The sequence below is a fragment of the Micrasema longulum genome, unplaced genomic scaffold (genome assembly GCF_059751315.1).
Source record: "Micrasema longulum isolate JH-2025_06_02 unplaced genomic scaffold, ASM5975131v1 h1tg002645l, whole genome shotgun sequence".
Classification (NCBI taxonomy): domain Eukaryota; kingdom Metazoa; phylum Arthropoda; class Insecta; order Trichoptera; family Brachycentridae; genus Micrasema; species Micrasema longulum.
In genome coordinates, this window is record NW_028279780.1 from 30,137 (window position 1) to 54,862 (window position 24,726).

The 24,726-nt window shown below is 30.7% G+C and overlaps 1 protein-coding gene across 1 annotated transcript; it reads left to right on the top strand.

Moving 5' to 3' along the window:
• Window positions 1-21,513: 21,513 nt before the first annotated feature.
• On the top strand, window positions 21,514-24,523 carry LOC148271793 (uncharacterized; the record flags this gene model as incomplete). The annotated part of the gene is made up of 2 exons (XM_088240922.1): window positions 21,514-23,239; window positions 23,759-24,523. A coding segment is annotated over exon 2 (600 nt), but the record flags the coding sequence as incomplete, so codon positions are not given.
• Between the last annotated feature and the right edge of the window lie 203 nt (window positions 24,524-24,726).

Consider the following 24,726-nt stretch of genomic DNA (forward strand, 5'->3'; position numbering starts at 1 on the left):
GATAGTATTATATTAAAAATTTCGTCATTGTTACGTGTCATCAGAAGTTCAATGTTAACATTGAACTTAATGAATTTAACAATTACAACAAAACCAAATCTTCAGTATAAAATATCAAGTTCAAATAATAACTGTGGGTATAATTTAATTTCAAATTTTGAATACAGTTTTGTGATCTTCTTTATTTTTATTTTGTTTTTATTTATTTGATTTTATACATTATAACAATTACTGTTCATTAATTCCACTTGAAATACATGTGTTTGTACTATATTATGTTTTCAAAAAAAAATGATGACGTTCCTTTTCTAAAAAGAGACAGGGTGCAGTGTTTGGAGAGGGACTTAACCTAAATAATTAATAAGTGTGTAGTAAGAATTTACGCATTGATAATATAAAATACTGTCATTTTTTCATGGTCTATTAATGTCTCGTGGTTTTGTTTTGCAATAAGTTCTTTTAATTTGATTTATTTATATCTATTATTTTTTAACACCTGTATCTAGGATGTTAAAGTTTTTTTATGGATAAATATAAGTAATTTTGTTGAAATTGTGTATTACAATAATTACATCAAATCAGTTATCTGAAATAATGATCACTTTTAGTCTAGAATTTGCGATATATTTAATCAATCTGTATGTATCGTGTATGGTTAAAAACCGTCAACCTAAATTTTATTCAAACTTTTTGAAAGTAGACAATTACATTTGTTTATTTTTTAATTTAGGAGAAAATCGCATCATAATGACGCCCAAAATGTGCACCTTAAATTAGTATGCATTTTCACAACTTACTGTTGAGTAATACAAACGCGTCAAAATGATAGCATTTAGGAAGGCTATTGTTGTTTAATATGTAAATGATTTAGTCTTAATTTTCTTTATTTGATTTGCATATTATTCAGCTTCTTTGAACACGCTGATCTTGGCCGAATTGCCAATTACCCACATTGGGTACTGCAATATCCCATCTAAAAATAATTGATATAATCTACCAGATCATTGTTTTTCTCCAGAGTTATACAAACAACACACTGGCCTTAGTTAGTTAACAATGGGAAAATTCTATTACCTTCTAATGTTTATTTAACTAGCCACACGAAAATGGATTGGCACTGATTAAAGAAAAAAAATACCGTACGTAAATTAAGTAGGTACCTAACATTATTTGTTATTAATCTAATTTAAGATATAATGCTTTTGGGAATGTAACAGTTTTCTGCGTAACATTTGATTATGATGAGTCCATTTATTTTTATATTAAGAGTGCATTCGTTATATAAACTAATCGGATATCATAAAGGAAGGACAAGAAACGGAAATAACAAAAGTAGAAACTAACAATGGTACATCCTGTTTCCGGTACCTTCAATGGCGCCACCTGTCCCACGGGATATATTTCAAGGCTTTTAACTTTTAAGCATACGCCTGATCTTGTTATCGTTTTACGAGCTTTTGAAGAAAAGTTTTGCTTTTTTTAAATTTATGGTATGTCATAAAACTAATTATTAAAATGTTTTGGGCTCTCTCCAAGCAAAATAAAGAAATATCTAAATGTTTGATAATATCCTTTACAAACATATTAAATAATAATAAAGAGGTTTTGAGTTATTTTATATTGGTTCTAATTTAATTTTCGATAACATTGTTTACTTTCTGAAGAATGAGATAAAATTCATATTTTAAACTGTTCAGAGTCGTCTGCCAAATTGAATTTGTACGAGTATTTGTGTCTTTAAATTATTAATGTTTTGAGAAGGTGTGTAGATATGTTTTTATGTAAATTCTCCTTGTCAAAATTAATATACGTCCACCACGCTTTTTCTTAATGTACGACACTATATTTTAATTATTTTTTGTTGACATATATAATTGTTTTTTTGTAAATACACCTGTAGTTTGCAGTAGGCGCAAGTTCCATACTTGTAGAGTCAAGGAAAATTTACCAAATTCGTGTGCAAATTAAACGCCTCTCGTGTAGAAATAACATAAAATATCATAAATAATATTATTTCTGTAAATTTCGTTACGTTTTTCCTTATAAAAGTGTTAAGTTTATTAAATTATAATACTGTTTTATGTATTTAAATGTATGTTTCTATATTATGTATTAATAAAAACTACTAAAACATAAAACCCATTTTTTTAATTCTTAGTCCAAATTTGAAATTTTCTTTCTTTTCTTAAGTTTTACCAAACTATATTTATTTTATTGAAATTATAAAAGAATACGTTAAATAGCTTATTTCATTAATAAAAAAAGTAGATTTTTCTGAAACCTTTCTTTCTTTATTCCTTTGAAATAGCTTACACTAATTAGGTTCATACATTTTAACCATATATTTTCAATTATTAATCCTTTATTTAAAACATTACTAATTGAGTAGGTACTTATATTTTGAAAACATATTTAAAAATTGCACTGGCTAAAATTGTAACTTTTCTTTTTTTTAATTCTTATTGTCGACGTCTATAGTACATTTTTCTCTCCAATAGAGATTGTAGAAGTTGTATTTTTATTGCATGTCTACTTTTTATTATTTAATTATAAATACATACCTAGTATAATAAATATATATCTTGTGACATTAAATTCATGGTTTCTGCTAGGTGGCGGTACTAATAATTTGGTTATTGAGCAATTAGGAAATTTCGTGTTAAATTAGCTGCTAGCCTTCAAGTAAAGCTTTTGTTTATATGTTTATAATCACATACTTGTTAAAAATGTTTGCAGAATACTTCATAAGCTTAAAATTGTTATCATTCCTTTGATTATACTATTCAAATATCGTTTTATCCAATCATAGAAACAATTAAAAAATAGATTTAAGAAAAGAACTTATATCAATCAAAAATACTTTCTTTTTAAAATGGATAAAGAATGCTGTAATATCAGTGGTAAATCACAATACAGTATACTCAGGCTTTAAAATATTCCTAATTATTTAGTGATCACATTACAAATAATTTCAATGAGCAATTTTTGTAAAAAAAAGAGACTATCTGGAGCGTTATTTTTTAATGATATTTGGATGCAAAAGTACAATGATGGAATAAAAATATTTTAATTACGTACGAATAGATTAAACGACGAAATTTTAAAAATACCAATTACACAATCTTTGGAAATAATTCGATATATAAAAAAAACTGTAAAATGAACGAATAATGCCTTTCCTAAAGATGATAATGTATTGCGAGAAATGCTCCTTCGAGTTTTCACGGGCCTGACCAGATTTCTTTTTATTTATTCCAGACCTAATATGGATTATGACAACAATACCTCAGTCGTGACTTATTCGTTAAGGTGAAAAATTTCTTCCCGTAAAATTAAAAGAAATCGTGTGGAATTAATTACATGCTTAGGATACAACACTACAGTGCAAAAGAAAAATGTACCCACTTAACGGTAACATTTACGTAAATGATCATCAAGAAAGTAATTAGTTTTGTCGGATCCGAAGCCCTTTTCCGAAAATAATAGATTTAGTTATGAATGTACGAGGTACATTCTACATACATAAGCCGCACTAATTAGACCTTATCTCATTTCAAGTGTGATTATATACAAAAAGTTCTTATTAAAAGATTTTATTAATTTTATCGCACATATACAACGGGTTGAATATGGATTCATTAATTACATATTGTTTAAATTGTGGTGTCTAATATACGAATGCATATTTTAATTGAGAACGATATTTAATTGCAGAGTATCATAGTTGATAGAGATAAACTGACAGATATTTCATTAGAAACGGGTATGAATAATAGCGAAATAGATACGGTATGCGTTATAGCATAATTTATGGCTATCGAATATGCGGACATTTAGAACATTTCGTGTTTGTATATGTACATATATTACACAGATAATTAATAATATATGTAATGTTTCCTATCTTGATAAATCAAGGAAATACGTTTACTTTTTTTATTTAGAGTAAAACGGTACTGGCATTTCGAAGGTATTTAATCGAGTTACTCAACCTTTTCCACTACGCTGCTTTACTGTTAGGCGCATTTTTAACTTATATACTCGTATTTTAAGTAGCTTCAAATCACGCAATATTTGGACGAATTTTACTATTTATACCATCCCAAATTCCGAACTACTTTCAAAGATTAATGGCTCATAGACCATCGTGTATCGATAATGTAATAATACTCTCGTAGATAGTCAGCCGACTTCCGCCGCGCTTATACATGATGTAGTTAAATAAAAATTTATTGACACCAACTTAATATGAGAAAAATCATTGAAAGCGAGCATACCAATTATGTTTATCTGTTTAATTAATTAATTAATTAATAGTATATACGAATAATCAAATAAAGTGTACTAGAAAATACCTATATATAAAATATATCACTCCATAACTCTTTTAACCAAATTTTAGGCAAATGAGGAAATTCGGTGGTTTTTTTTTACATTTGAAAAAAAATTGTTTTATTTATTAATAGACTGTTAAACTAACCTAAAGAATTAATTAAAGCAAAATGTTTATGTATCGTATTATCAGCGGTATGATTTTTTTAAAGTTTTGTATCTCTTACACTACTCCGCGTGTGAGGTTCTCTTCCGTTTCATCTCGGTCAGTTCTGCCAATTGGTCCGCTGACATACCGTAAACCGGAAATCTTTCACAACTGTCTTATCATTGGTTGATTCATATGAACTAGTGACGTCGTTCAAAGTATTTCGTTTTATTAAAATTTTTATTATTCTTTTTTTCTTACATTTTCAAGAAACTTTGCCGTTCAATTGAATGCTCTAATTTTTACCACGCGTAAGAAAACCCTTTTTATATACAATTTCCCGAAGGGCTGAACTTCCTCATTACGAACGAAAAGCATTCCAAAAATAGAGTATTTTCTGCTAAGACTTAATACTGAAAATGATATTATGAACTTACTAAAAATAACTAGGTATAAAAATTAAAAACACAAATATTTTTTTACGCGAAAAATCACTGAGAACATAAACTTATTTTAACAAATAAAACGTAATGATTCATTTAGTTCAAGTTCTTTTACAATGATTTTTTTACTTATATGACGTTTGATCTAATTTATCTTAAGGTTATATTCATCATCATTCCCTATCCACACCTAATAGGGCATAGGGCACTGTATTAATACACCAATCACAGCGTATCTTGATTATTTTTGTTACGTGAATGTAAGATGATCAGTCTTACGCTATAGGTACCTGTCCAGGGACTATGAAATGTTCTAGTGTAAAAATACCCCCTGAAAGAAATAATTCATGTCAACCATCCCGAGGGAATCGATCCCGAGACCTCTTGTATGGTAGGCAAACGCGCTGACCATTACACTACGAGGCTGACATAACAGTATAATAGCACCAGTCCATAATAATATTTTATAAATTTATTAATCCGATGCGAATGCTTTCTATACCGCGCCAGTCAACAGACGAGGTTTATTCCCAAATTTGAAAATGAGATTTTTTATTTGTCCGGTGAGACAAAATGCCTTACTATTGAAGTCCAGATTTGTATTTCCATCGACATGAAAATAGTGTTTATTCTTTAAAATAAAAATATTTCCGTAAATTCTCAAGATATTTTTTTCCAGCATTTAGTTATTTCCTAAATTAAAGAATTTTTACGCTTTATTCCCATTGGTTTTTACAGTAAAGTTCACTAAAATGGCTAAGCAGCTTATGTTCTAAATAAAACCTTGCATTAGGGATTTGGCTTACGGCAGTTTTATAATTTCTTACCTGACTCAATCCTTCCAAATTAACCTGTCAACCAAACTCCTCGGGATACGCTAGGATTTAAAGAACCCTACTTTGCAGCATTTCATTATTTTTTATCCTTTATATGGAGAGATTACCCGCATCATATCACTTTGTACTTACAGTTTTTACGATTTTGAAGTTATTTATTTAGGTAGCAAAAAAATGTATTGCAACAAGATATTTTACAGCATAAAGTAATATTTGATGACTAATATTAATATGAAGTTACGCAGCATACTATTTTTTTTGGTACCTACTGGCTACTGAACGTGAAATTAAGGAAGTTTTGAGGTTATAGTATTACCGGTTTAAAGCAAAAAATAATAAGTTTAATTACTGTTTAAAATAATTTATATTGATATATTTATGTATTATATGTTATGGTGGATAAAAACGAAGGTAAAATAACAAAAGTGAAGTTAACCTTGGGTTTTTAAAATTTATTGTAAATCAAATTTTACCATGGTTAACGCAGGTAAATTTGGTTCTAAAGCCGAAAACAAGCATGGTAAAATGAGGCTTTCAAAATACATTGAAAGCTTTTCAAATAATAATAACCTTACCAATTTCATTCCGGCAAACCACACACGGTAAGTAACAGTTCAAAAGCCCAGTTACCTTTAATATACGACAATACTCCTAAACCCAATTATATTGTCGAAATTCAAAGAAATGATTTTCCCACGACTTCCCTAGCATTGTAAGGTTTGTGACGATATTTTCCCAGTGTAAGGGGCCCACAGATCTCCAGGGTCCGAACACCTTGCGCAACTGGCAAGTGAAAAAAACATGCCCAGAAATCACAATAAATTTGAACGGATTTTGAATACAAAGAGAGTTAGCGTGGGAGAAGTTCTAGTCCTACATATAACCTGGGCTCCCTGCAATGGGCCATTATTTTATAGTATGAGTGATGAGTGTTACACTGTTCTAGCGGCTAATTTTTATATATTTAACGATATTTTGAGCGTATCTAAATCTCAAGAAGAAATGCAGTGGCCGAGAAATTTGAGGAATAGGTATTTGAACATACTTTTTCTGCCAGTCTCTCGCAGATGCTGTGCGAAAAAGACAACTGCACGTCAGACTTATTATCCTAACTAAAATCGACCAAATCGAGTTTTCATAGTCCCGTTTTCCGTTTCCCAAAACTGAACCAATTTTGTTTTTTTTTTTATAGAAAGTATCAAAATTATTTTTTTTATATTGGCATTTTTTCAATTTTTCAAAATTATTCATCATATTTGTATAACGTACGTCCGAAGACGGCAGATAAAACTGGGCGCTTTTATGGGTTTTCAGAAGTTCCTAGCTCCCATAAAAAACAATTTATCAAAAAAGGAAAACAACGAAAACACACTAGTAGCAAACATCTATTGTGGGTAAAAATATCACATATCTAGCGCTATTATCCAGGGAGAAGATACGGGAATACGTTTGTATCAAGATAAGTAAGGTTTTATTTTCTCTTCATACTGAAATACTTGAGGGATTCTATAATCTATCTTTACAGAGACGAAAATGTCTATAACATCTTTTTATTTTAGTGCGTTTTATTCAGTAGCGGGGATAAGAATTTTTTAACGAAATGAGTAGTTTGACGATAAAAATATTCAAAAACTAACATTCGATAGTTCATTGATTTTAATCAACTGTTCGTTATGTATTTATTTTTTTACGTACAATTTATGATTTAATTTTCCGTATTTTATAGTATGTGGTAGAGACAATGGTAGAAAAAATATCACCATATCCCAAAAATCTGTTTTTTATATAGAGTTGAGTACTTTTATTACCTACAATGATTTTGTGTTAACCGTATTCTTTTACGTGCAAAATTTATTATTTTACATTCGTTTTCTTTTACATGTGTACAATAAGTAAAATTACAGGAACATTAGAATAGATTGACGATAAGAACCCTAGAATATTGTCGTTAGGTTATACTAACTCTTCAAATCACCACCTGCTTCTAAATCGGTAAAACCTACAAGACAACAAATGCACTACACATTTTCACTGAACTCCAACGCATGTTTTTTATATAATAAAGGTATCAATTAAAGCGATGAATATTAATTTGTCTAAACCTACGTAATTGCATTACAATATCTATAACAGCACCACATGCCACCTACTAAATTGCATCATATCAAATTGACGCTCGATATCCAGGCAAATAAAAAAATAATGGCATCCATAATATTATTTATGATTTTGCTATGTAACTGATGATTTTGTGCTTATCGATTTTCAGTGTAGACAGAAACGTTGCTTTATTTTAATGTTTTTCATACTATTGATATTTAAAGCATTAATTTTATCGTCAAATTTTTTAAATATTATTAAATATTTGTACATAGCCACTAACCAATTTTTGTATGTCTACAGCCCATGAAACGATGTTACATTGTAATGGTCACCCTATACCTATTAAACTCACGCCCCCTTTTCATCCTATCCCTTTTAAAAAAATATTTTCCTGACCTAATCAGTGCATGTAAGGGTTGCCTTTCAAAATGCATTCCATGTTGGTTTTATATTTTTGTGCAACAACTATAGCGAAGGTGTATAGATGTTGGTTTAATTGGTGTCCTGACGAAGAGACTCGCATGTTTCGAAACCGCTAGACATAGAAAAGTCGATAAGTGGCTATACAGAAATATTAAATAACATTTAGTTAATGTTTTTAATTACAAAATATTTTAATTCAGGTTAGAAAAGATGCATGTATTATAAAAATGTAAGTGAGATATTTCGCAAATTCAAAATATATTCTTCTTTTTCAGCCTTCTGTCCTCCACTGCTGGATTTAGCTTCTTCCATATCCTTCCATTTCTTTCGGTCGGTTGCTGCTTGCAGCCAATTCTCACCCCCCACACGGCTATGTCATCGGACCATATTTTTTGAGGTCTTCCGACGCCCCTCATTATTTATTCAAAATTAAATTTAACGTCTTTTTTTGAAGGGCTGGAGAATCGGAATTTAGTTGTGGCAGAGCGAGGTTTGAACCTCTAACCTTTAACTCTGATCCGTAAGTCCGCTACACTACAGTAAAATAAATTAAGTAAATTAGTCATCTATTTTCAAAACTCGCTATCTCCCTATTGCCGCCATATGGAGACATCGGATGAAAATAGACGATAAAAAGTTAAACATTCATTATGTCTTTGTATTTCGATCAATTTACAAATAACATAATGTACAAAAAGTTAAATTAATAAAATAAATAAATAATTAAACATGTTTTAAAGGAAAAATAGTATGCATATTCTGCTTTTCATACAGAAAACTTAATTTTACCTTGTAAATGAAATTGAAGATAAAAGTTAATTTTCCGATATACTTATCCAATTCGTTTACGTTTGTCACATTTCTCAAGTTTTCAACAATGCTCTTTCTCGATACACGTATGACACACGACTGTCAGGCAAATTTCGGGTTTGGCCCCGGGGTTCGCATTCATGTTTGCTTAGTAGGTTGCTCAGGTTCGATTTGTGTCAGGCGGAGCCTGCGGGCCTAGCACACTTACCGAACCTGATGGCAAATTTACAAGTCAAACGAGCGCTTGTATAAATGAGTGGGTAGGTATTTAGCAATCGCGGATAGGTAATAGGTAATCCTAGACTACGGTTATCAATATCAGGGCCCGTATTACAATGGGCAGTTAATGTTTATCTTCAATTTCATCCATAAAACAAAATTGAGTTTTCTGTATGAAAAATATTTTTACAACTTTTTTTCTTAAAATGTTTAATTACAGGTTACCAACTAATATACTTTAAATTCTCATACATACATTTTCGTACATAAATATCGATTTTACTTTATACCGTCACGATATATACCCATGAAGATAGCGTTTGTAATCGATGCCCAGAACGTACATAACTTTAACTTTGAAAGGCTTTTGAATATATGTCGTATTTTAGTACATTAGTAGATTAAGTAACTGAGCATAACATATTACATCAGAGATGGAGAATATTTTAGAGAAAGAAATGTGGATATCAAGGTATTTACAGGATTTATGATTTGTTGTTGGCTGGTTTAAGTGGCCACATAATAGACTGTTTGACATTCACTATTTTGCCGATGTTTGAAGATCCATATTTCTTCAATTCTTGCTCACTTTACTTAAACTAACCAATGACAGGTCATGAGCTATGTAAATGCTTCGATTTATTCATTTCCTTCTCTAAAATCACATCCATCTCTGCTGTAATTTGTTAATCTCAATATCTCTCTAGGGGGAAATCCAATCTCTATCTTCGAACATTTAGAAGAACTTAAAATATTCTTGAACTAAGAAATAAGATTATTCGAACTTAAGTTTTAAAATGCAATATAACGGTATTCTTTTTTACAAATCCTAGGAATCGGGGATATTATCAGTTTCCGGTTCTGCAAAGAGGATAATTTGCTTGTAAATCAATTAACATTGTAGTCGTACGATTTAAACGATTATACTGGATTGGATTTCAATAAAGACACTGGTTTTAAAGTATTTCATTTTGGAAATAAAATATCAAAATTAGACAACTTAGAAATCTTAGAAATTAAAAAAGCGATTAATAATAAGAAAACAATAATTAATAACCAAATAAACAATATTTCAATAAAATAAATAAAACAACTTTGTTTTTAACCACTAATTTTTATTTTTCACCGACCGGTTTCAAAGCAAACAAGCTTCTTTGTCAAGGTTTACGTAACTAATAGTTCAAAGTTAGTGATTCAAATATAAACTTTATAAACAATATTTCTTTTAGTCCTCTCCTGTCTTACTTCGAAAATAATGATATCAAAGTACCACCTTAATAGATAGTGGAAGTAGGTTATAGATTTTAATTGAATAATACTCAAAATCCCTTTGTCCGAAAGTGGTATTAGTTTGTATTTGTTTAAGTTGTTTATGTGTTGAGGATCTAGTGATTATATAAATGATTAAGATACGCTGCGATTGGTGTACCAATGCAGTGCCCTATGTACCATAAAGTACGGAAAGGGAATGATGATGATATATATGTGTGCTAAAAATACATAATATAACATAAATAATATACTAAAATGTATACTAAAAATTAAATATAAATCAATGCGATACATAAGAATATAAATAGTATGTTTATAGCCATGAAATGCTCAATAAATTAAATGAAATAATTTTCAAGCCCCTTTCGAATTCTCACACATTGGTATATTCCGCTTTTTTTATAGTTACTATTTTTCTTTTTTTGCACCACAACCAGGCTTGAGAAAAATAACATTTAATTTTTGTGTTGCGAGAATCGAATCCGGAGCTTTCCATGCGTGAGGCAAGCGTCTTAATAATAAAAATAAGTTTTATTCTAGCAAAATGGCTAAATAGTGCATAGCCAATTCTACCATATGCATAAATGAAAAACAGATTTCACTTTAATGTAACAATACAGGGTGCAGGGATAACTTATGATTTATTAATAAAAAATTTAAAATATCAAAACATACTAAATTAATAAAAATAACCTACTTGTAAGGAAAGAAAGCAAAAATAATAATTGAATACATTTTTGCACAAATGTTTTAGCCATTACGCCACGGAGGTCGCCTTGTTTAATGCCTTTATTTAAGAAATTAATGATCGAATATATTCTTGATTTAGCTGCTAGCTACATTGCCAATTTGTGAGTGGTCAATCATTATAGTTTTACCTGTCAACCAAGTCAGTCATTTCAATAAATTGTTTGATCTTTTGATTACAAAAAATAAATAATATTTGTCCTCCTTATGAATGGAATGGTAATGATTTTAATAATATTTTTTTATGTCTAATTTTTTATATCAGGAGTGTATGACCGAGAGAAGACCAAATATAGACCTTTCAACCAATAATCCACTTCAGTTAACTTGCATATGGATATTAAAAAGAAAAAAAAATGCACCTAAGAAATAAAAACATACGTATTCGAATCATACTTAAGTAGTAATAATTATATTCTGGTTTGTCCTTTATATGCTGTTTCCTGTGACATATGAAATACGCCTATAGGTAAACTAAAAAAAGCTTCCTCTAAAGCTTATATAAACTTTACGTCATATCCGGTGTTAAATCCGCCATTTTCAATACGTTTATTTAACTGACATGTAAATATCACAATACATTTTTTACTTGTCAATATTTAGAGCACCGTTACATCAGGTCTGCTTGTGTGAATTTATAATTAATTTTAGTCATTGGTTGAGATCATTAGACATGACCATTTTAACAATGATGTATTGTATAATAAATATGTAGTATATTATTGTCGTCGATATACTGATAAAACCCCCTAATTGCATTTTTGCCTGTTTTGAGAAAAATCTGTTTGAATGTTTGATTCAACGAAAGTCTTTTCCGGTCTTTCTAATTCATATTTTGGACATAGATACACTGTATTTCAGGGTCAGAGCGCGAAACTTCAGAGGAACATTTCTCGTGGTAAACTAGATTTTTATGAAGAAAAAAAATCTATTTAAAATTGGAGACAATCCTTGATGTCTCGAACCAGCATCCCTTCCACAACCTCCGACCCCTCCCTCACCCAACCACTTTTTAGTCCTCGCCCGGTGCGTATCGTTTCGTTGGTGAAATACGTTTTTAATCTAAATATGTTTGTATTTTTTTAAAAGTAAAAAAGGAGATTTTAAAGTAGATTAATTAGGATGTTTTAAAAGTACATAATAAAATCATGTCTTACTGAAGTTTTGCAGCTCGGCCCTAAAAAGCCGTGTATATTTTAAGGTGCTTATTATATATATTTTCAATACTTTTTAAAAAATAAAAATGTTTTCCAACCGATAACATATACATATATGAACGGGGAAAACGTTTTATAAGAACACGATTTAGAACTGTGCAGGTTCAAATGTCATTAGGGGATTTCAAAGGTATAAGTGTAGTGAAGAGGTCGATTTGAAATTTAATATGGGGTAAAATATTTTTTATAAAGAAGAAGAAATTTAAACATCATTTAAAACTTACAGTAAGCATCCATGTATTATGAATAAATAATAATTGTTGACGTCATTTGAATGGTTTGAATTATTTCATTATTATTGATCAGACTAACTGACACGTACGCTTGAAATTATTTAAGTTAGTTTTTGTTTCATTACCAAAATTTTTCGGTAAATAGAATTGATAGTTTTTAACTGAACACATAAAAGAATATCGAACATTTATTGGGTTTTTATACATGCTCACTTTGAAACAAAATCTCGGAGGATTTAAATGGTTTTATCAGTCGAAACGAGCTCCCTCGAAATATATGAAAAAAATAATGTTATGTCTGTTAAATACGTGTAAAGGTTTTATTGCTATGTAGTTTCGAAAATTACACACTACCTCCCATGACACAAAACACAAATGAAAATGTTTCTAGACACTCCACCCTGTGCTTCAAAAATAAACTAAAATGAACACGACCTTCGGTCAAAGACGATTGGTCTACTTCCCAAATTTAATGTTTAACTTATATCCGTTGTTCATAAGGACAATTATTATTAGGTACTGTCACTATAAAATTGCTATCAAGAAGTGGTTAATGGAGGTGGGGTTGCTCACGGACTGACAACTAGATCAGGCCAAATGGCTAAAAAGTGTTATTTATATGTTTTTATTTATTTATTTGCTTTACAAACAATGAAAAAATAATACATAATACACATAAATATTGAAATAATAAAAATGAAAATAGACGCTACTCATTTTTCATCAATTACATGTAAACACTAACTAAATGAAATGTCGAGTGGTAAATCTCAAAGACCAGAAATGAAGACCTATTTCTTGAATCTTTTTGAAAGTGATAGTTTTTAGCTCCGTTTCTGTGAATAGTCTATATATTGTGTTTTAGGTTTAAATGTTTTTCTTTTCTTTTTTTAATATTAAGTTCACAGAATGTTTAAATGTTTTTATTTTCTTTTTTAATATTAATTTTACAGAATGTTTAAATGTTTTTCTTTTCTTTTTTAATATTAAGTTCACAGATTGTTTGAATGTTTTTATTTTCTTCTTTAATAATAAGTTCACAGATTGTTTAAATGTTTTCTTTCCTTTTTTAATATTAAGTTCATAGATTGCTAAAATTTGTTTAAATTTTTATTGTTTAAATGTATACTATGTATTGTTACAAGAAATGTACTATTCTTTTTATGTACCGTCCCAAATGAGTTTTCTCGTACAACTCCTGGGAATATAATATCATGATATTCATGTCTTATATGTTTTATTAATAAATAAAATAAAAAATACATATTTATATAAAATGAGCAAAGTAAATTATTCAATTAAATTTAAATTATTGTAAAAATTGAAATAAAATTGCAAAAATTGTACGAATTATTAATAAAATAAACATGAATAAAATACGTATTTCAATAAAATTAACAAAAAAAATTATCTAAATTTAATAGTTTTTAAAAAATCACTTATTAATATAAAACTAATAAAAACAATTCATAAAATACTAATAAAAACAATAAACAAAATATGCAACGAAACAAAACCAGCGATGTAATCCATCAAAATTAAATGTACAATAAAATGTAAAATGTATAACATAAATGACAAAATATTTTTTAATTTAAGATGTAATTTATAGCATGTTTGAAAAAAAGACGAATGTTTTCCTCGGCACGGCACACCCAGTGAGGGAACATTATTTTAAATTTTAAAAAACAAAAAAATTGTAAAAGATTAAATAAATAAATTAAGCTCTAAAAACGATACACATGTTTGTCTACTTTTTTTTCTCAAATTTTGTCATTCAGAGGGTTTACTCCGAAGATGTATAAGTGTAATGTGTATAATATGCTCTAAAAACGATACACATGTTTGTCTACTTTTTTTTCTCAAATTTTGTCATTCAGAGGGTTTACTCCGAAGATGTATAAGTGTAATGTGTATAATATGCATCATACATGCTACTTTTGAAATGTAAAGCGGTATTACGTGCGTTCTATTTTAACAATATTAGCGTATAAATAAATGTACTTATGTACGGTCAACTTCGTGCTTTCTTCAAAGTATTATGTGTGCGAATTTAATAACTAATTATGTGTTTATTACGAAAACATCATAATTACAACTAATTGGAAAAACATGAGTATTTTTTTAACGATTTTTAAATAATCGGCAAAAAAAAAAGTTAAACTGCATTCATCATAACTCAGAACACCCAAATTTAGACTTACAACAGCGTACTTCTGGGGGTGCAATTTATAAAATAACTTTATATAAAAAATGTTTCTGGCTCCTTCTATGTAGTAAGTATCCCTGAGAGGAACAGAAATGCTGTTATGTCTGATCTCAAGACTTTGAAACAAAAAAGTGCGCGATGTAATTGCGCAGTGACGAAGACTCGTAAAAGCACGCTGAACTGCTTAGCTTCGAAATATACCGCGAAAAAAATACAGGTAAACTAATATCAATATCAAACCACGAGTAAAAAAATAACAACCGTTACTAGAACGTTTTCTCAATAAATCGCTCGATAGAATCACCTTTTTTGTAAGTCGCCTTCACTCCCAGGTGTGGTATTAAAATTCTAAGGAGTCGAGTTTTTCTAGAGCCTTCTCATATCCGTTCAATAGCTGCTCGTTTACTAAGAAGTGAACGTCACAATCTACGCGCCAACTTTCATACATTTCCTGCATGCGATGCGTTTGGAGCGTGCACGCCGACAACATGGCGCCCCAAAAAAGGGACACCGCTATCGCGGGAGAATGAGATAAAAACATTACCTACAGCCTGATTTGGTTCGAAAAACGACGATTCCAGTTTCAGGATGGAATAAAAATCCCCTTCAAGAGCTTTTAGTTTTGGTACGAATGGTAACGCCTTTTTACGCGGTGTCTTTATTTTGCTTAAGGATTTTCTTAACTTTTGTATTGTTTGGGATGTTTCTCGCGATTTTGTCTTTAGAACAAGTCTCAACAAACTTCGGGTCGCGAGCTAATACGAGTATTGTATTGTACATGATATGCATACTATTTTTAAATTAACAATGCATAATTAAAAAAATACTTTAAAATTATAGATATTCATTTGCAATAACAAATAAACTGTTTATATATGGTTACTATTAAAAGTTGGTTCCTCTCCCGTTCATGTTATTTATTTTATTTGGAAATTAAATAGCATGTATGATCGTAAACATAAATTATACATTGTTTTTTTTAATATTAATTTTTAGGAATCTTGCAGCACAACTTTCAAGTAATCTATATGAAATTAAATTTATCTCTATTGAACCAGTGAAATTTTCATATTACACTTCATGGTAAGGTGGTTAATTTATTATCTCTAGAATTCACATTCGTGCCAATTCACTCGGTCCGGTAAAACTAGAGTAGGTGGATGGATACTTATTTATTACTATAGTTTTTCGTTTTATTTTTTTAGTTTCCACGTGCGGGCGAAAAACTTTGCTAAAACAAATCGAGTGGAGATTAGTCCGCCTCATCGTGTACTGGTTTATGTGTTTATCTGCCGATTAATAAATGAAATAATTATCAATCAGTCCACCCTATATCCCTTTATCGTGCAGGTTGATTTTCGCTGTGTTGTGCTGACTGGCCATACTCTCGCATAGGAATTTCCTGGGCTATCGTCGACTGTTACATGCTAGAATTTGTTATTATTTCTTCTGATTTACCATTTTTTTCATGTTAATTATTATGGCTTAAAATAGGAACAGCCTAAAGAGCTAAAATAAATTCATAAATATGTATATAAAATGTTACTTAATTTGATAAGAATAAATGAATGTTTAAATTATTTTCTACTATTACCATCACACCATTTTTCCGTAGGGGTAGGCAGAGAGGATATACCGCCACACATGTCTATCTTGACATATTATTATTATTATTATTATAATGGATAACTTATATAGCGCCATTTTCGTAATAAAATACCTCAAGGGCGCTTTACATAGTGATTTAATTGTTAAATTAATTTAATTGAAGCTTTTAAATTTGTAATTTAATTAAAATAATTTATTTTGTTGTCACATGCTACGGATTTATTAAAATGATTTAGAGAACAAGTGGGTTTTTTTTTTCGAAATATCACTTCACTTTCACAGCCTCGCACCTCTGCTGGAGAGCATTCCATGCCATAGGGCCTGCGACCGCAAAACCCTAGCCTCTCCACATTTATATATATTGTTATACATACCTTTCGGTTGTATCTGCTTCTGCAGGAGGAGAAAACACAATACAAGCACTTAGCTTTTGGTAGAATAAGGTAGTATATGTAAGTTTACGTATGCAATTGTAAAGCGCCCTCAAGGTGATTTTTCACATAAATGGCGCCATATAAATCAGCCAAATATTAATATATTATAGTTACAGTATTTAAGTATATGAAAATCTTTTTGGACAAGTATTGGATTTAACTCTCAAAGAATTTCATTCAGGTAATTACAATTGATTACTTACGAACAACTTTCATATTACCTTCTGAAAGAGGATCTCCATTATCTGTCAATAAAATGTGTTAGCTTAATTTTTTTTTAATATGGCCTTTTGTGAAAAAAGTTTTCCGACCCCTGATATGGAACACCTTTTACTTGACCGCGACAACATCTTGCAGACGTTCGAGCGAAGTTGATAGACGCGGTTGGTTCGCGAAGTGATCAGTGACCCGTTATTGGTGGTTTGTTTCCAGTAGTACCACTTTTACTGCTGAACGTTTTTCGAAAATCGAACGAGCGTGAAAATCGTGCTTAGTGTCAAATCGCAACTTGTGTAACGAAGTTAAAACACATTAATTGGATTACTGTGACTGGATACGATACGAATTGGTTTGTTTATACATTCAGGGCCATTATTTTGATTTCTGTAACCGTAAAAGTGGTTTTAAGGCTTCGGCGTTCACTTTTTTCAAACTTTTGTTCGAAACAACATTAAACCTACACTTTATTTTAAGTTTTATTAAAATATTTACGCCACGTTCCGCAGTTTGTTTGTTTTATTTTTGGTTCTTAACGTATTTACCCGTATTTTCTATTGTTTACTATTTGACAAAATAAATTGTTTCTTGTATTTCCATCAAATGTTTGTATTTGGGGCAGCTTTTTTTCCCTGATGGCTCTTTTGAAATAACGATTTGTAGGACATGTTTTGTTTACATGTTATACATTTTTGTTTTAGTGTTCAAATTGCATTTTCTTATTAGATTCACCGTGGAATCACCTCTTTTGCCTATTAAAACTGCATTTTCAGTCCCTTTAAATATGCAGTCTGCACCTAATGGGGCATTGATACATTAATTGCATACCTCGAACTTAATAAATTATTACACCTTCTTTTGCACGTAACTGAATGTAGCAGTCAAAAACAAAGTTTAACATTGTCCAAAAATAAGTTAACTGATATTTTTTGTCTTTTTCCCAAAGCCTAAAGATTTTTAAGCTTAGACTTTTAAAAAATGCGTTTTTTTAAATCGTTGAATATCTACATACTGTATTCGTTTACAGATAAAGTAATCTTACTGTTAAACACTATTTAGATGTGTAATTAATTACCCCGTCAACTGAATGCACGCAAAACTGGTCTAGAAGGAAGCACAGGCGTTTGCGGAAATGCCTGAGATGCAAAACTCTTACAATAATAATATTATTATTTACGTAATACTTTTCTTGCATATTAATTTACGTTTTTTACTGTTTCATTAGATATGCGATTCTTTTTTCTTACTATTTATTAAAAATATATATTTTTCCTTTCGATTAATTTTACTGGTTTCAGATTTAGGTAAGTTCTTAATCATAAATAGGTTGTTTTAGGATACGACCTGAACATATTATAAATAAAATATTTCAGCAAAGATTGAATTAAATCATCAAATCATTAAATAAATTATTGTGAAGAAACTCTAATAGATATTTTGATATAAAACTTTGTTATCTTCTTATTTGAAATAAACACATTCATCCACGTATCAAATATCACATTTATTCTACGAATACAAAAACTCGGAGGCGTTCTGAATAAATTATACATTGAAAATACTATTACTTATGTATTCAATCTTGTAAAACATTTTATAACATTTTTTATAAAATGTAGAGAGGATATTATGTACGTTTTAAAAAAGCTACTTCAAAAGTTAATCATCAATATTCACGATCCATCGGTAGGCGTTGACTTCTAGCGTAAAGTTTATTATTCAAGATTGTCTTTCTAAGATTTGAACTAAACAATAAAGTTATTTTATCGACTGACGGCCGAAGACTGAGAGCAGTTTGCGACTCTGTATTTGCATGTTTTGAATACTAACCCCGTTGAAAGTTGTAAAGAGACGGAACATTTATGTATAATGTATAACCGGTTCTCAATTCAGTAATAATCATAACACATACATATTTTTTGATTTGAAGGTTTATTTGGTTTTTCTCTTAAAGATTTCTACACGGCTTTGAATATTGAAATTAGCAAATAAAACGTGCGATTTCTAGTCGGATAAACCCTATTTTCTTAGAACTTGTCGCCATTTGTATGCAATCAAACGATTATAACTCGTAATGATATAAAAATTATTTTTAATTCTTAAATTACGAATATAAATATAACAATGATAATTCGACAAGTCCTCGATAGCCACTATTGAAATACAAAAGCATAATTTTTAACGATAATTAATAATAATATCCAAATTTTGACCTTTGAGTTTTCTGGTAATTTTGCCACTATATGTTTATTATGAGGTTGTCATGAATTTTAATTTGTATCTAGAACAACAACTAGAACTATTTTCGTGAGTTTGAGTACATACTTGACAATGACCATTGACCACAAAACGAGGCATTATGCTTTGAGTATGGTAATTGTCAAGTATTACTCTGAAAGCTTCGCCTTGAATGCCAATACCTCAGAGTGTTGTACAAATTCAAGTCACCTCTAGCTGTTCTCCAAGAAGTCCGCTCTCTGAATGGTAATTACCGCCATCGAATGCGCGACGATTTGCTCGATTGTTCTTTATGCTAACGACTTCTAGAACCCTCGACAATACATAATGAATTTCAATTCGACAAAACAGTTTACCGCTGCTAGGAAGAAGAAGATCCGAAGCTTTATAATGACTACATAAATAATATACGATTGATTTCGGACGCGTTAGATGTTCTTTATTATTCTCACAAAAAGTCTTAAGAAATACAGGAATAAAAGCCGGGTTTTTTATCAGTCAGGTGTTAAAAATAATTAAAAACCATCAACTTGTTTTTGATCATGTAAATTAATGTTTTTTTCTTCTTTTCAATGTGCAACCCACGCCATGCCGCGAACGAAAATGTCAATACTTTTTTGTACATCCTCAAAAGGCAAAGCATTCGGTAGATACACGGTGACATTTATGCAAGATGTCTTCCACCAACCAACGTGGGTATCGTGGCTGCCAAGACAGACACCCGTAACCATCACCCAAACACGAGTTGATCCGTTTTTGAATAATGTCAAACGGCACAAATTATATTTACACATTGTGTGTTAATAAGGAGACATCTACTTTTGATTTCATTTAATGTTGACTTGTAAATGCGATGTTTTGCGGCTCGTGGGCGTTCGTTTCTACACCGAATAGCGCACTTCATTATTTCATAATTGATCAATGACTTTTCGCCTCGAGTTCTAAGAACAAAGGTACATTGTTTTGTACTAGTTGTTTTTTATTACAACTCGCGATAATATATTCAAATTAAAATTCACGTTAATCATAGTTATCTATGACCTAATGCACATTTAAATCTACGTTTGCAATTTCAATTTTATTGTTTGTGCGGTAAAATAAAAAAATATCCAAGTGATAAGTTGTAGCCTTGATTTCGTTATTCAAATTATAAACAAAACACCTAGCTAATTTGGTAACATTTTTGTATAATTTGACCACCCATTTCGTTCGATCATCTTATACCGCAAAATTCTGAAGCGCGTGAGTCAAACCATAGCTATCATTGTTGGAGATATAACACACTCGGTAAATATGTTCCTCGCACCTGGCCTTTGTTTTCTAAAATGTCACAAACTTCTAAGAATACGAGATGATTTTATCCTTTCTAAATTCACAATATTCTAAGAATCGATACCTCTTCAAAATAACGCCATTTGTACAACACAACGTTAAGTAATTTTATGTCGAAGACAGCTTCGGTTTTGTGGTCGGGTTTTTGATTGAGGAAATATAAATAATTTTTACACCCACCTCCCACCGTATTAAAATCAAGTAATACGGTTATATGATGTATAGAGACATAAATGTGAATATATAGTGTTGAATATTTAGTTCACTCACGATTATTCATCTTAAGAGCAGCAATTGCGATGCATCTTCAAGGAATCAAGTCACGATCAAAACGTCACGAAAATTTTCGATATCTTACTACTTACGTATTGTAATTACTCGCATTTATTTATTCATACAAATTCAAATATATTACAAAAAAATAATAACGTATCCCTAACGAAGACTAAGAGCATTGGGCTGAGTTCGAATGGAAATAATTACAACATAATGGAAATTGGAAACATGCACATTATTAAACAATCGCATAAATAAAAATTAATAAAAAATAATATTATTTTTATTTTATTATTATTATTCTTTTTTTTTTTTTTCAATGGAACACTTAAGGTTGAACTTGCCAAAAAAGAGTCTGGCTCTTGTGCTTGGCAAGTTAAAAATTATATAGACGCATATTTCAATAAACATTTGGACGACAAGCTTAATAGTATATAAATCTATGCAATAACTCGCAGCATTCTCCTGCAATGGTCTCTTCCCTTAGACAAAATCCAAACTTGTACATTTCTCCTGAAAATGGCTTTCGTTTTGGAGAACTTAATATGCTCATCCAGGACATTGATCACTAGATTGTACATGTACGCGTCACATACTTTTAATTTAGAATATTATAAAATTAATTATCAGACGGCCAATTTAAAATGAAATTCGTAATTCGTAATTGCGAATGTCAAAAATCACATTAAATTCTAAAGATAGCACCAGAATCAGTTAGTCTAATTAAGTTCAAACACAAAGAAAATAATTTCTATTATGCTATGGAATGCAGCCGAAATAAAGATATTCTTGACTCGTATTATGTATACAGTAACATCTACTAAATACCAAAACGTCGCGCCGTATTGTCCAATTGATAGGATCGTTATGAGCCAACTCCTTTGTAATTTCATAATTATGGTTCATATCGGAAATATTTGAACCTGAGGAAGTCTTTAGCATTCCTCTGAACTGATTCACGTCCCTCGCCTTCCCTACACCAGGCGACGTGAGAGAGTTATTTCGTATTACATTTTCGATAAATTATCCCGAACACTTGAGTACATTTCGCAGAAAATTTTGAGCAGTTTGGCTGGAGATATTTGCTCGTAAATATTTGGTTACAGACGTTGGCGTTGTGTTGAATTATTTGCACGCCATACTCGTATTGCGATGCAGAAGCAAATTCGAAATAATATTTGATTTTCGAATTGCGATTTATGAGAGGTAAGGTTCCAAAAAAATCACATTGAATCGGCATCCACTTCGTAACACTTAATGAGGAATCATTAAAACAATGTTTTTATTTTATAATATTTCATTATTTTTAGTGATACTAAAATTTAGTCTAAAACTTTAAAAAGTGTTTTTAAATTTTGAGAAAAGCTAGAATAAGGGGCCGATTTGTATCAAGTAATCGATTGGATTAAATGAGTATTGACAATATTTACTTTTGTGGGTCGTATTCCAAATTTGTATGTTTATTTTTTTTTGGCGATAGTAAAAAAATCACAAATTATTATAATTTTGACCCAGCAACATAATAAAGTATTTGTTTACGATCATAATATCAGTATGGAAATTCAGTCCTATTTCCTTAAATAACAGTATCTGCTAGTAAAATGAAAAAATATACGATTTTAAAAAACGAAATTGTTTGCAAGTTTCCAGGTAAAAACTGACCGGAAACCGCTCAACAAATTTGTCAAAACACTGTATTTTACTTGATGAATCGATTTGAGAAAAAAACTTTGCTTTAGTACATAAAAGGTACATGCTTTTAAAATTTTAGAGGTTGTAAAACGTTATACGTTATCTCAAACCAAACATCACGCCGGTCTGCCATATATCATGTAGTCGACAATGCACTCTGAATATATGCACGTGTGTCATTCCTTTATGTTGTGAGATTTAAAATCTATATTGGAAAGGCTCTTTCGTAACAAAGGTATACCTGAACATTGTTACCTGGCTGGACTGGGTACCTGGAACCTCTGACGTCACAACTGCGCGTCCACAGATCGAACCTTCGTCCGTTGAGTTTAGTTTAGTATAACTTAACCTGTGCTAGGGGTGGCTTGTAGTCAAAAGTTTTTCTCGACTTTGTTTACTCGAATTTGTTTAGTATTGCGAAAAGTGAACGCTGAAAGAAAATCGCTCATATGTAGGTTATTTCACTTTAATATTATAATCATAAGCTGGATCATAAACAGTTATTATAATATTATGTAAACTCCGGTTTCTTTTAAAATGTGTATTTACCGTTCTTAATTATTTCAGTGAATGTGTTCATATTGTATTGCTTAACAATTTACATAACATTAAATAAACCTTGAGAAGTATAAAACGTACTGATCATTTGTATTTTAATAGTGCAATTCAATATTTGAATGTTTGATTATTGTAAAGTATATTGAAGAATATACAAAGAAGTCAGTTTCTTTAGAAGTGCGCCAAAACCATTCGTATAACTTCTACCTGTTGAACGTAACGTAGGTACCTGTGGCACCCTATTATCATTTCCCGGGTCCCTTGGGCTAGACGCTGTTTTTTGTTGCAGCTAATCTTTGCCAGCAGATTAGTATCAAATTGTTTTAAATATAAAAAAACAAAGTAACCCAAGTTCTCTGTGTATCCAGCTTATTTTTATATTTTAATTTATAAATTTATCTCTATTTCTTAGAATCAAATAATACGATCGACTAAATGACGAACAATGTTAAGTGAGCGTTTACCGAAATCAAAAACACTTGTGTACAGACTAACCCTCATGGAATAAGTGAAGTGTCAATGTTTGATAAATGTATCAAATTTACTCTACGATAACGTGAAGACGTGAAAATCCACCATGATTAAGTTTCGATACAAGCGTAAGGAGTCTGCAGATGGAGTTTCCACTCTACCTCCCAAATCTGCAACTCCACGGACGCAGAATGCACCGCCCAAGTCTCCGCAAGCCCAGAAAACTGGCTCCATCGCGGAACTGAAGAAGAGCGCCGTTATCAGCGGCCTCAAGAAGAATGGAATAGTCAGCAGTGCGATGAGGAGCGGGAATACTAACAGTCTTCAGAAACCACCTTCCCCGAAAATCGCGGAATCAGGTTTGCACAAAGTTGGCTCCATGGGAAGCCTTCCCAGGAGTGGAAGATGCACTCCAGTTTCTCCTGTGATTGAAAATGGCAAACCTCTACCGAAATCACCGCGTGCTCCAGTGCAAAAGACAAGCACGTTACCAAAAAATTCTTCCATTTCAATGTCAAAACAAAGCTTAGGAAATTTATTGAACAAAGACATTTTCCAGCGATCTTCCAGGGAAAACCTGGTTACGATAAGTGATACGGGAGCCAGAAAACATAATACTCTTCCAAGAATGAAGAACAACAAAACCGAACCGAAGCCACCTACTCCGCAACCAATCGAGAAATCTGCAGTTTCCAAGAGTTATGAAGTAAGTTAAAATATATTGTATGTATTATTCTGTGACGCGTTCAACTTATAATTTTAAGATATGATATTTATAAGTATTTGTGTCATTGGCGTACACAGGTGTTTTATAGTAATTCACAACACAACTTGTACACACAACATTGTTTGTACAGATACTGTACGAATAATTTTAATATGCGATGCCCTGATGCCACGTCAAGTTTA